Source organism: Anolis sagrei, chromosome 1 (assembly GCF_037176765.1).
Source record: "Anolis sagrei isolate rAnoSag1 chromosome 1, rAnoSag1.mat, whole genome shotgun sequence".
Lineage (NCBI taxonomy): Eukaryota > Metazoa > Chordata > Lepidosauria > Squamata > Dactyloidae > Anolis > Anolis sagrei.
The window spans coordinates 294,400,852-294,415,762 of NC_090021.1; the positions used below are offsets into that span (position 1 = coordinate 294,400,852).

Here is a 14,911-nt window from a genome sequence, read left to right on the forward strand (position 1 = left end):
ATTTCTAGTTTGGTGAGACACCAGGACTCTTTGGCAGAGGAGGCTAAGGAACTTGTAAAACTACAACTCCCTTAATTCCATAGCATTGACCCAAGACAATTTAAGTGGTCCTAAACTGTATTAATTCGACAGTGTAGATGCACCCACTGTATATAAATATAAAGCCATGCCATACAAGACTCCAGATCAAATACAATATATATTGAAAAGCAAGCTGATCAAAAGAGATGTAAGCAAAGTATATACAAATAAAGGGAAGCAAAACACAAGCAAAGCCTAGCAGTCTCTCTCTTGCTACAGATTGCCTTCAAATCAGTCTTTGCGCAGCTGCCAGGCAAGCAGCACCCACGTGCGCTTTCACTTTGCCCTCAGTCCGGGCGGCCTCGTTGCCCTTTCTTAGGTGTCCAATTTTCTGCCTGAGGTTTAGCACGGTTATTTTCATGCAGCCGCGGGGCTTTGCCTGTTTTGTTCAGTAAGCATTGAAAGGAGCGACGAAATAAACACCAGAACCGAACGTAGCCAAGTGTTTTGTTTTGTTTTTTTACTAAGGCAGCTTTATAGACAGGCCCAGGGAGGAAGGCCCGCCTCCAGCAGCCACAAGCCGGGAAGCAACGTGGGTTGGGAGGAAACAGCTCCAGCATGAAAGTAGTGGCTTTGATCAGGTAACAGGACCCTCCTTGGACAACTTGCTTGTTTTCCAGGCTTTAAGGCAGTGTTTCTCAACCTTCCTAATGGCAAACCCCTTAATGCAGCTCCTCATGTTGTGGTGACCCCCAATCATAACATTAGAATCATAGAATTGGAAGAGACCTCCTGGGCCATCCAGTCCAACCCCCTGCCAAGAAGCAGGAAAATCGCATTCAAGGCACCCCCGAAAGATGGCCATCCAGCCATCCAGTTTAAAACCTTCCCATGAAGGAGCCTCCACCACACTCCGGGGCAGAGAGTTCCACTGCTGAACGGCTCTCACAGTCAGGAAGTTCTTCCTAATGTTTAGCTGGAATCTCCTTTCTTGTAGTTTGAAGCCATTGCTCCATGTCCTAGTCTCCAGTGTAGCAGAAAACAAGCCTACTCCCTCCTCCCTATGACTTTCTCTCACGTATTTATACATGGCTATCATGTCTCTTCTCAGCCTTCTCATCTTAAGGCTAAACATGCCCAACTCTTTAGGCCGCTCCTCATGGGGCTTGTTCTCCAGACCCTTGATCATTTTAGTCGCCCTCCCCTGGACACATTCCAGCTTGTCAACATCTCCGTTCAATTGTTATGCCCAGAATTGGACACAGTATTCCAGGTGTGGTCTAACCAAGGCAGAATAGAGGGGTAGCATGATTTCCCTGGATCTAGACACTATACTATTTGGAGAACAAGCCCTAAGAGGAGTGGCTTAAAGAGCTGGGCATGTTTAGCCTGAAGAAGAGAAGGATGAGAGGATATATGATAGCCATGTATAAATATGTGAGAGGAAGCCACAGGGAGGAGGGGGCAAGCTTGTTTACTGCTTCCATGGAGATTAGGACAAGGAACAATGGCTTCAAACTACAAGGAAGGAGATTCCATCTGAACATGAGGAAGAACTTCCTGACTGAGAGCTGTTCAGCAGTGGAACTCTCTGCCCCAGAGTGTGGTGGAGAATCCTTCTTTGGAAGCTTTTGAACAGAGCCTGCATGGCCATCTGATTTGAATGCAACATTCCTGCTTCTTGGCAGGGGGTTGGACTGGATGGCCAATGAGGTCTCTTCCAACTCTTTGATTCTATGATTCTATGATTCTATACTATTATTGCAGCCCAAAATCCCTTTGGCTTTTTTTGCCGCCTTATCATGTTGTCGGCTCATGTTTAACTTGTTGTCCACGAGGACTCCAAGATCTTTTTCACACGTACTGCTCTTGAGCCAGGTGTCCCCCATTCTGCATTTCATTTTTTTCTGCCTAAGTGGAGTATCTTGCATTTGTCAATGTTGAACTTCATTTGGTAATTTTGGCCCATCTCTCTAATCTGATAAGATCGGTTTGAATTTTGCTCCTGTCTTCCAAAGTATTGCCTATCCCTCCCAATTTTGTGTCGTCTGCAAACTTGATGATCATGCCTTCTAACCCTTGTTCTAAGTCATTAATAAAGATGTTGAACAGGACAGAACCCTGCTTATGGCACTCCGCTCGTCACTTCTTTCCAGGATGAAGAGGAAGCATTGCTATTTCATAACTGTAATTTTGCTACTGTTTTGAATCGTAATGTAAATATCTGATCTGCAGGATGTATTTTCATTCATTGGACCAAATTTGTCACTTATACCCATAATGCCCAAATTTGAATACTGGTGGGGTTGGGAAGGGATTGATTTTGTTATTTGGGAGTTGCAATTGCTGGGATTTATAGTTCACCTACAATCAAAGAGCATTCTGAACTCCACCAATGATAGAACCGAACCAAATTTGGCACACAGAACTCTTATGATCAACAGAAAATATTGGAAGGGTTTGGTGGGCATTGACCTTGAGTTTTGGAGTTGTAGTTGTATCAGAGGGGTTGCCAAAGACCAACAGAAAACACAGTATTTTCTGCTGGTAATTGGAGTTTTGTGTGGGAAGTTTGACCCAATTCTCTTGTTGGTGGGGTTCAGAATGCTCTTTGATTGTAGGTAAACCATTAATACCAGAAACTACAACTTCCAAATGTCAAGGTCTATTTTCCCCAAACTCCACCAGTGTTCACATTTAGGCAAACTGAGTTTTGTGCCAAGTTTGATCCAGGTTCCAAAACTCGAGGTCAACGCTCACCAAATGCTTCCAGTATTTTCTGTTGGTCATTGGAATTCTGTGTGCCAAGTTTGGTTCAATTCCATAATTGGTGGAATTCAGAATGCTCTTTGATTGTAGGTTAATTATAAATCCCAGCAACTACAACTCCCAAATGACAAAATCAATCTCCCCCCCTCCCCAACTGCACCTGTATTGAAATTTGGGTGTATCGGGTATTTGTGCAAAATTTGATCTAGTGAATAAAAATACATTCTGTACATCAGACATTCACATTATGATTCATAACAGTAGCAAAAGTACAGTTATGAAGTAGCAATGAAAATAATTTTGTGGTTGGGAGTCACCACAACATGAGGAACTGTATTAAGGGGTCGCGGCTTTAGGAAGGTTGAGAACCACTGCCCTATGCCTCGAAGGGGCTGTTTGGCACGAGCCTCCCTCCAGCCTTGCACGTTCTCCCTCATCTACACATGCGCAACATGCTGCCATGCACCAAGCACGCCTGCTCTCCCCTCCCCGCTTGGAGTCTCAGAAACAGCCCTCCCCTTGGCTGAGAGGCCAGCTGAGAGGTCGGCCAATCACAGCAGAGGAGGGCTTTTGGAGAGAGGATTCGCCATCTGTTTCCAAAAAGGAAGAGAACGACAGGCGGAGAGATCTTCAGCCTTCTCTGGCAAAGGGTTTCCTAAGACCATCAGAAATATATGTTTTCTAATGGTCTTTAGCGACCCCTCTGAAACCCCCTTGTGACCCCCCCATGGGTCCCAACCCCTAGGTTGAGAAACACTACTTTAAACAAAAAATACAAAAGTGTTGTTGGGGCTGTGCTGGGCTAGAATACCACAATGGCCATGATATGAAAAGGTGAGGTGCTTGTACAAGAAACCAGAACAATTTTTTCAAACTCTTGAGCTGTCAGTTTTCAATAAAGGTTTGGACATTGTCATCTTTCATTTAAAAGCCTTGTGTTTCCCAAACCACTGCTTCTTTCTTTCTTCTTCCATGAAAGAAGTCCATCAAAGGAGGTAAAGGCAGAATAGAGATATACCCCAGGCCTTTTCTACACTGCTGTATAAAATCCAGATGATCTGCTTTGAACTGGGTTATATTGCAGTATAGACTCATATAATCCAGTTCGAAGCAGATAATGTGGATTATCTGCTTTGATAATTAGATCAGGCATGGGCAATCTTTGCCCCTCCAGGTGTTTTGGATTGCAACTCCCACAATTCCTAACAGCTGATAGGCTGTTAGCAATTGTGGTAGTTGAAGTCCAAAACACCTGGAAGGCTGAAGTTTGTCCATGCCTGATCTAGATTATATGGCGGTGTAGAAGGGGCCTATATTAAGAAGCACCAGAGGCAGAAATAACAAGGGAAGAATACCAATAGTTTTGAAATAGAGGCATTTCCTATGCCACAAAACAGAAGAGCAACTTGATATGCTTCAGCAATTAATACAAGATTAGCAATGTGTATATTTGTTGTTGAAGGCTTTCATGGCTGGAATCAATGCGTTGCTGTGAGTTTTCCGGGCTGTATGTCCATGTTCCAGAAATATGCTCTCCTGATGTTTCGCCCACATCTGTGGCAGGCATCCTCAGAGGCTGTGTGGTCTGTTGGAAACTAGGCAAGTAAGATTTATATATCTGTGGAATATTCAGAGTGGGAGAAAGAACTCTTGTCTGCTTGAGGCAAGTGTGAATGTTGCAATTGATGCAAACGCTAATCAATGTGGTCAATTGCAACATTCACACTTGCGTCAAGCAGAGAAGAGTTATTTCTCCCACTCTGAATATTCCACAGATATATAAACCTCACTTGCCTAGTTTCCAGCAGACCTCACAACCTCTGAGGATGCCTGCCATAGATGTGGGTGAAACATCAGGAGAGAATGCTTCTGGAACATGGACATACAGCTTGGAAAACTCACAGCAATCCAATGTGTATATGGGAAACAAAGTACTAGGTTAAGTAAACTTCGCATAAGTAAACATAAACATGTTGAGCCTTTTGGGGATCACTTGCAACTTTCTTTCAAAATGTACCTAGGATTACTTTTTCTTTTACCATCCTCAACTTTTCTTTTGTTTTCCATTTTAGTTGCCAAAATTGTGAAGGAGACCATATATAAGGGTTTATTCCTCCATAAATGTGCATATTTCTGGATGATGCAGTTGTCTGAAGTTTCCTGTCCTATCTAGAGCATGTCAAGTCTGACCCCTCCCTAGAAGCCAACATGATTAAATTGAGATTGTTAGGCTTTGGACCAGGGTGTCAAAGATGTTTTCATCAAAGGCCAGCCTTATGGTTGCTTTCAAAGGACCATTGAATCTATGGATGAACACTCCGTGGATACAGAAGGCCAACTTTAATTTTTTACATATCATTCAGGCCTTTTTAGTTTTTACCTAATTTGGAACCCCAGTTATTCTTGAATGACAACCCCCATCACTTTTGATTATCCACCATGTGAACTGAAGATAACGGGGATTACAACCCAGCAGCACTTGTGGCTCTGAGGTTGGGGAAAGGTTAAAGGACATTTTAAACTCAGACATCATGTTCACTATCCTTGTGTCTAAATTCAAACCCCTCTCCTTACTAAACAGATCAACCGCAGCCTTCCTGCTGTTACTGTATCATGACTCCCCTCAGCTCTAGTCACTATGTCTAATGATGATGAATACAGGTGTTGTAGTCCAGCATCTGGAGGTCCACATGAAATTACATGGATTTGGCCCAGGGCCGTGACTTTTGCAAATGTTCTTTGGACATATCATGAGAAGACATGCCGCACTATGAAAGCCTTTTGAACCTATATTCATAGAATTGGCACACTTAACTTCACTTAACTTCATCTGAAGCAACATCTCTCTAGGCATTTTTCAGTCCTACAGTTCAATCTTTCTGTGGGAGGTAATTAATTTCAATAGGGTTTGTTATTATCTGTGGTTTCATATTTCCCTAATACAAGCATAGGCAAACTTTGGCCCCTAGAGTGTTTTGGACTTCAACTTCCACAATTCCTAACAGACGGTAAACTGGCTGGTTTTTCTGGAAGTTGAAGTACAAATACCTGGAGGGCTGAAGTTTGCCCATATCTGCCCTAATAAGTCTGGGAACATATCACTGGCAGATATGGGGGTCATACTATAATGCTTGATAGGTAGCAGGAAAAGAGGAAGACCTCATTTTAGATGGATAGACTTGAATCAAGGAAGCCATGTTCTTGTGTCTGCAAGATCTGAGCAGGGCTGTTCATAGGAAGAACTGGAAGTCTCACATTCATAGGATGGTCATAAGTCAGAGTCAACTTGACAGAAGTTAACAAACTTGGTAACTATCCTTTCAAACAATCAGGTCTAAACTTGTGACCTGTCCCTTCAAATTCAGGAGAACTAACATAGTTTTAAGTATACTACTTTTGTTCTCTTATTTTGCTTTTTGCACTTTGTATGTGCTTACTTCTCTTTAAAGAGCGCAGTCATATTAATGCTCTGAGAAGGAATCGCAAATTGAACATTTTCTTTTTTTAAAGCTAGGAGTATTATCTGTAAAGAACCGAGCATTTGTGCATTGGTATTTAGTAGCTTTCATAGTCTAATGTCCTTACCAGTAAAATTGTCTCTGATGGCAGTCTTGCACCCACACAACATTGTTTTGCATTTGAGTTTAACCCCATGAGAAGTCACTGAAAATGGGGGGTGTAACATTAAGTGCTTTTCAGGCTTGTTGCTTTGATTGCAGAAAACTATCTTATGCTCAAGGTTTGTTTTTAATAATTGCACTCAGGCAGAATGGCATAACGTTAGTTCTATATATATATATATATATATATATATATATCCTAGGATTGCAAAACCTCAGAAATTTTTTACTCTTCAATATATAATAGACTTTTAAAAAAGTCAACCCACCTTTCTTGTTCTGTGAATTGTTTGTTACAGTAGCAATTACAGATCTCAAAAGACATTATGATGGCTAAACGCAAACTTTCTGTTTGTAGGCAAATGCAAACCTGTGACCTGTATGAATGTAATGCATAATAATCTTGGGGAAAATTATTAGTATTAGGAAGCCACCCTCTGCAACAAACATCCTCTACCTGGGAAACATCCATCATGATCCAAAACACCATGATATACTTTCTTCCAATGAACTCTCTATCATTTCCTATTTTATTCCCTGTGGAAAATAATTATGCAGACATAAAAAGACTTTTGTGACATTAGAGATAATGGGGCAGCCCCTACATGTGTGAAACCCCATCTTCCCATGAGGTGCTTGTACCTAGGCAATAGATGTAGCACATAAGTGTTACATTTAAATGACAAGCATGATATTTTTCAGTTTCTTAAGCATTTTTAAAGTGGCCGTTTAAACAAATAAAATGTATAAACATTTTTATATCTGTATATCAGTATGATTACATGGTTGTTTTTAGAAGAAAGTATGTTTAGTTTTTGAATTAATTGAACATACACTATTTTTTCTAGTGGTGGAAAAGACAGCTGTTACAATATGATGCAGTGTGTTGCTGCTGGGCATCAGATTGTTGCCTTGGCCAATTTAAGACCTCCTGAAAATAAAGGTGAGAATTCAAACTTTTTATATGGCAAAACCCTGACCATTTTGCTTGGGAATTATGTTTTTAGCATATTTTCACATTACAACACACCCTTGGCAAGATTTTTAGAATGCAGTTTGTTGTGATGGGTAAACCTGCCTCTACTAACAAGTCATCAGTTGTTACTAGGCATGGTTAGGTTCGGTCAGAACATTCGTAAATCGAATTAAATATGGATCAAATTCCTTTTTGAAGCGATTTCTGAACCCGAAGTATCCTTGCCCTTGCGAAGCCACTATCGCCATCTTTGTTCTGACTCAGGAAGTGAATCAGAAGTGACTCAGTGTTTGGAGGCAAGCAGCAGCTTGCATGCTGGGATGCTTGCCTCCAGCCAATGAGGGGAAACCATGTGGGGAGGAGTGTGGTTTCGGCACGGCAGCCATTGCACTTTAAAAAGGGCTGCGCATGCCTCGTGGGCTCACTGCGAGCCCAAGAAGCGAACACGGAGGGAGCTTGGGTGGAAAAGGTGCCATTTCTTGGGAAGGGAACAACAGGGTTAGGGAAGAGAACAAAAAATTTTTGGAAGGGAACAACAGGGGAGAACGGCTGTTAGCAGGCCTGTTGCCTGCGAGGCTTTTTTTGGCTTTCCGCTTGTGTGTGGGGAAGGAAGAAGTGCAGGGTAGCACACAAGGGCAGCTGGGACAAGTGTTCTCTTGCCTGCCACTGCCAATTTCCTTTTTAGAAGCAGTGATTTTAACTTTGACTACCCTTCCTTTGACTTTGGGTTAGACTTAATACTTTGGGATATCAGAAATCCCCTTGTCTCCTAATATGCTCCTTGCACAAGCAGTCAGATTACTAGATTCAGATTATTAGATTATTGAAATTACTTTAAAAATTGTCTGAAACCCATGGATCACCTAAACATGTTGAAATTTAGTATGCTGACAGAGGAGGATGTTTTCTACCACAGTGGCAACTTTTGTCAGTAGTGGTCTAAAAATGAGGGAGAGGGAATCCTCAGAAGTTTTCCCTGTTCCGTTTGCAGATTTTCGCGTATTGTGCAATCACGCCCGCCATTGACAAAGCAATTCAGAAATTTCAAAAATTATGGAAAAATCCGAATATTTTTTTTTTGGGGGGGGGGGGGGAATTCGGAAATTATTTCCGAACCGAATTGTCAGTGCCCCCTACATCCGAAACGAGCTTTGAACCATTTTTTTCTTTGATCAAACAAGCCTAGTTGTTACCCAAGATTGGAATTTTCTGTATATTGTCATTTTTGTTGTTGCTGCTTAATGTTTTCACTTGTCTTAGGTTTCCTCAAGTGTGCACCAAGTTGTACTTTTAGTGCAAGGATCTAGCTTCAGCATGAACCAGTAATTCAATGTAATTGTATGCATTTGTTTTGTAAAAAGATGTTTAGTAATGATATTTCATAAGCATCTTATTGAATTGGTCCATTCTCTGTAAAGATATTGACTTAAAACGTTGAGATCCAAACATGAGAAACATCTAACAAAGACTAGGTATTAAGCATTGGTTTTCTGAACTGTAAGACAGCTTCATATGAATTCAAGAACATATGTCATTCCAGTCTCTGAAACATACAACCTGTGTTTCTAATATGTGTTTCTTTGTTGGGAATTCTTCAGATGTTTGTTTAAGATGTGGGTCATGACTACTTTTAATCTGAGCTCAGACGTTATGTGTTAAAAGTAATAGTGTTTCTCTTCATGTATTTCTTTCTGGGAGTAATAAGATACATTGTAGCTAATTCTTAACTAATGTTGGCATTATAAAATATTACATTGTATCAATAAATACAAAACCTTGTAGAAGTAATTGTCATCTTTGGACTTCTCCACATTCTGATGTGTTGTAACTTGGAATTGAAATGGAGTTAATTGGCATTGTTACCCTGTGAAATACACAAGGTATCATCACTAAAGGGGCAAAAAAACTTTTATTTTGGCCAGGAGGTTACGTCAACAACAACAACAACAACAACTTGGCTGATTTGAAGAATAAGATCTTTTAAAAATAAATATTTAGACTCAGTGTGCATCTACACAGTAGAATTAATGTAGTTTGACACTACGTTAACTGTCTTGGCTCAGTTCTATGGAATCTTGGGATCTGTAGTTTTGTTAGCACCAGCCCTTTCTGGAGACTGAAGACTTAGTAATATTGCAACTCCCATGATTCCATACCATTGAGCCATGTCATTTAGAGTGGTGTCAGACTGCATTAATTCTATAGTGCAGATACATCTTTAGGGCACATCTACACTGACATTGAAATATAACTTGGAACCATTTTGGGATAAACTGGTTTAACTATCTGGATAATTAGATTGACAAATATGGAACTGATTTGAGGTCATAAAGGTGATTATATTTACCATGGAACCTGGCTTCAGTGGTGGGTGTCAGCAATGCACTTCACATTATGTGGAGCTGATTTTGCTCTGGGATTTGGGATATATTGGGTTCTGCTGCTGCACATAAGAGGGCTTCACTCAGATGTTTCCCTAATATGCTGTATACCCTTTAATCTGCACAACAGCACAGATTGGTGGTGTGTGTTTTGTGGCCACTGCAGTTGCAATTTTCCTTGAAGCTGCATTATAGTGTCAGTGTAGATGGGCCCATCATCTCTCTTTTAACCCAACTAGAATATACCCAATCTCACAATATTAATAGGATTTATATGAGAGCTTACTTACTACTTTGCATCTGAGCAGGAGAATTCATGTAGAAACTAGCAATTGGGTTTAGCGTCAGGTATTTTTCTTACATCACATGCTGGCCATTGTGCCACTATAATTATAAAAGTCCCAATGTCTATTGAGGTCACTGGAATAATATGAGAAGCAACTCGCAAAATATTTGGTACTTGTTAAGATGCTGGGATACGTCATCCAGATATTTGTATACATATGTGTGTGCATAAAAAGAGATACTGTAAGTTTAAGTCAATTGGAATGGTTTATATGAATTAGGTAATTGTACTTTTCTATATGTTTCAGAGAACACAGATGAGCTGGACAGTTATATGTATCAAACTGTAGGTCACCATGCTATAGACCTGTATGCTGAAGCAATGGGTTTGCCTCTTTATCGATATACTATTAAGGGCACCAGTAAGGACACTGGGAGAATATATACCAAGTGCGAAGGGGATGAAGTTGAAGACCTTTATCAGCTTCTCAAACTTGTTAAGGTATGTAATGTGGCAAGTCCAGTTTTAAATGTTCAAAAGAAGGAAGGGTTAAATATACTCAGGCCAAGGACTTGAAATCTGCCTGTAGTCACTAGTCTCTTGTATTCACCTATATTTTTTGCATTGTATCCTGTTTCCCACTGAAAATAAACTTAGATGAAATGGGTCTTAATTTATTGCTTATTCTGCACTTTATTGTTGCTTTCCGACTTCAGGCTAAAGACCCCATTATAGTAGTAAAAACTGATTTATGCTAAGAAGTACAAAAGATATACATAAGAAGAATAGTATTCTCCTTATGATTCAATGTCTGCCAGGTTTTACATTGCTGATATATTATGTTTTACTTCCAATTTCTTATGTTTTGTCTCTTTTGTTTCTGTACTTAACTGTAGGGAGCACGTATTCTCCATGAAGGAGCCCATGAATTTTAAAAGAAATCAAAGAGGACAGAATTTATTATTTATATTATGTTCTTTCCTGAAAGCATTACAAGTACTTTTTCAATTGCAGTTTTGTTGCTGGTGAGATCCTGGATTGTGATTGATCGTTTCACCTAGATTTTTTATTTTATGGTAGCTAGTCCTTCGAAAAAGTGAATATATTGGTGTAGTTCAAATGTTGAATATAATCGTTGTCATGAATAAGTTGCAGATAGCCTTGGACATTCACTTTCCATACTCTGGTTTCTGGGAGGAGGAACAGAGAGATGTTTGTTTCCATTTTAAACTAAAAATATGTATTACATGGAAACTTGAACAAATAGCAATATTTACTATGATCAGTTGAAACAAGCTAGTTTCAAACTGGCTTTAACAACTAACCATAATTAGAATTAACCACACCAAGGTTCAGACATAATGCTTGAAATTGGAAGTAAAGCATCTCATCTCTTTACCAATACAGAAGAGTCTCGCTTATCCAACCTTCGCTCATCCAACATTCTGTATTATCCAATGCAGTCTGCCACCTGCCCGGATCCACAGCTGTTTCAATACATTGCAATGTTTTGATGCTAAATTCGTAAATACAGTAATTACTATATAACTTACGATGTATTGAAGTGCTTTTTCTATCAATTTGTTGTAAAACATGATGTTTTGGTGCTTAATTTGTAAAATCATAACGTAATTTGACATTAAATAGGCTTTTCCTTAATTCCTCCTTATTATCCAACATTTTCACTTATCCAGCATTCTGCTGGCCTGTTTATGTTGGATAAACAAGACTCTATTGGACATCTTTGAAAGAATGAACAGGGGAAAGTACCTGATCTCAAAATTTGAACACATAAATCTTTGGTCAGCATTGCTTTCTAATTGTGTTCATCTGTAGTTCCATCTTTTATCTTTTGTATTGACAGAGCTTCTATAACACAGCTTTCCAGACATTTTATGTTGGTGACACTGCTTTTAAACAAGCATCTTTTCGCGACACAGGAATACAGATTTGCTAGCAAACATGTGATTTAACCAACCCCTTATAAGATATGCAGACACATACATAAATCATAATTGCAAAATGTCAGAATATACTGTATGATTTACTGCTTGTTTCACATAGACTCAGAGGTTTCTCATTATGATCATGCAATACACCTACACGCTGAAGCTAACATGTTAACATGTCATGACACACAGTTTCAAAAGCTCTGTCCTATAAGAATGGGATTTCCCTTATACTTCAGTGTAGATAGCATCTTTCAATGTGCATATCTTACTCTCTCTTTTTCTGCATCTTCTGAAGTGAATGAGAAAATCAAGGGAAGCAGAAAATTCTATGTAGTTAGCTGAGTGCTCCTGGGTACAAAGAATCACTGAATCTGCAGGGTTGGCAGAGATATGGCAGTTTATGCTGTGATTTACTCTTTTGGGGAGGAAATGAAAATTCTGACACATAAGAAAAAAAATTAAAATAGTTGTATGCATCCTGTGGTTTAAAAACTAGGTTTCATTAGAATCGGAATCATGATTTTCAGTTCTGAAAACATGATTGTTACTGTAGTAGGTAGTTAGGCAGTCTAATTATAGACAAGGCTGTTGTTTTATGTTTGTATTGCTTTATTGTCATGTTTTGTGTTACTGTTCGTGACACAGTGTAAACCTGTATTTCTTCCACTTGTACTATTGTATTAGCTAAGGGAGGATGAATTTCAAGTAGGATGCTCCTTGCAGAGAAATTGTATGGGTTTTTTTTTGTTGAAAACCATCTCCATCGCTCAGAATATAATAATCCTTATGTTGTTTCTAAACTTGGATTTCCTTTATAGAACAATGGCACATTTGAGCTGCACCCAGCTTTAGAGAAATCTGTGAAGAGTCTCAGAAGAATATTTTTAGATTTCACACATGCTTTAGGAAATATACTGTTGGTATTTAAACATCTAGAACAAAAACAAGAGCTCAAAACGTTCATTCAATTCTTGCTTAATTCTGATTATCACCCAGATTTCAGGGAACTAATAGGAGTTTTGCTATTTTCCAATTTGTTTTGAAATACTTTTATGGTGGCAATTCAAAACCTTAGTCATGGGATCAATGCTGATAGTTCTGCAAGTATAATTCATAATTTGGGGCATAGGAAGCATCACAGGTAAGGAGTTTTCTACTGTGCTTATAGATACCTTATAGATACCTGGTTGAGGGTTAGTAGCACACGAAACACTGGGCTTCATACCGTACTATGTATCTTTCATGTCTGAGAGAGAAGAAATTATGCACAGATAATAGGCTTGGGCACTTGATTCAATTTCCTTTATCTGTTCTGAACTATCTTTCCTGGCTGCCTACTAATATGATGATGATGATGATGATGATGATGATGATGATGATGATAGTAGTAGTAATAATAATAATAATAATAATAATAATATTTATTTATACCCCGCCTCCATCTCCCCAACAAGGAATTGGTGCGGCTTACGTCAGGCCAAGCCCAACAGTGTATTACAATAAAATAGAAACCAAAGCAAAAAGCAAACAACACAATAAGATTAATAAAACATAAGAATACAGTAAACAATGTAAAAATACAATGAAAAATCATTCACAATCACAGTGACAATGAGCGGGCCACATGTACAAGATAAAATGCTAAAAACTCAGGGTAAGATAAGAGTGGAACAGATTATTTGTGAGGGAGAGGCTCTTAAAAAACGGGGTCGTAAAACAGGTTTTCAAACAGACAGGGGGAAGTGTACTATAGGGACAAACATTGAGGGGGAGCAACAAAGAATAGTTGTATGGTTACTCTCCAAAAAGCACAACACCCAAGATGCTGTGATACCAATAAAGTGGAACACATACAAGTGACGCTACATGTGAGATTAGGAAAATTCACATCCTTTGGCCTGAGTCTTATGAGAAGGTCTCTCTGTAAGTAGACGAGGACTTCAAAGTACTGTATTGAAGCTGTCAGTAAGTAGTGTACTCCAAGCACCAAGAGTGCAGTCTGTCCTCTATTTTTTCCAATAAGCAGGCTGGGATTGTTTGTGCCGTTCAATGCCCTTTTAGGTCATGTGGAATAATAATGAGGTCTGTCCACTGCTCCATGTTCATTGTTATGTAGCTTAGGAAAACCCTGTTTCTGCAAAGGAGCTCCATTGTTGACAGGTTGGAAACGGGTTCACTATAGATAGCATGTTCAAAGATCTTTATGAAGCCTAAGAAAAGTGGCGAGAATTTCACATTCTTCTTTAGAGATCACATTTTTAGATCTTCTGTGATCAGAAGTCCAAGAAATGTTCCACTGTTAGTTTTATGTTCAGTAATTGGGTGCATGTATCTATATTACTTAATTGCCTGACCAGTAATCAGTCCAGTAATGTACTTGATATGACAATTTTTGTTGGCTTATTTTCAGTAATTGGATGAGTATAGAGATGGTATTAATTAATTGGCTGTCCAGTTTGGATCTAGTTGGCAACCGTGTTTTCATTGCTATTGAAATCTTTGTTTATCGTGGCTCTGGCATCTGTCCATCTGCAGATCCATTGTAGAATCAGGTTCAGTGTGATATGTAGACATGATTCTTTGAATACTTGTTCAGATTTCTTCCCTTCTGGCACAATATTTCTTAGGTTCCGGCTATAAAAAGTAAAAAGAGAATGGGTTATTGATCGACTTAATTAAATGATTAGTGACAGGACAAACTTTCTTTTCATTTTTCCTTCAGACAGCATGGACTGAATACTTTGCTATTATCCAGAGAATAACAGTCAGTTATGACACAAATTAATGCTAATGTTAAATCTTGACAACTTCAGCTTTGGAAGTTTATGCACGATATTTATAACTATAGTTGAAAGAGATGTTATCAAGTTGTCTTGGACTAAATAAGTGAGGTGTTTTTTTGTTCT

The 14,911-nt window shown here is 39.1% G+C and overlaps 1 protein-coding gene across 2 annotated transcripts in view; it reads left to right on the plus strand.

Moving 5' to 3' along the window:
* Nucleotides 1-536: 536 nt before the first annotated feature.
* The window catches only part of DPH6 (diphthamine biosynthesis 6), a 317,073-nt gene continuing 302,698 nt past the window's right edge, over nucleotides 537-14,911 (plus strand). Inside the window, exons 1-3 of one of the 2 annotated variants that reach the window (XM_060759870.2) lie at nucleotides 537-662; nucleotides 7,259-7,353; nucleotides 10,361-10,554. In XM_060759870.2, the coding sequence (XP_060615853.2) occupies nucleotides 640-662; nucleotides 7,259-7,353; nucleotides 10,361-10,554 (312 nt within the window). In that variant the 5' untranslated portion in view covers nucleotides 537-639. The remainder of the gene's footprint in view (nucleotides 663-7,258; nucleotides 7,354-10,360; nucleotides 10,555-14,911) is intronic. The other variant, XM_060759864.2, reaches the window with a different exon arrangement.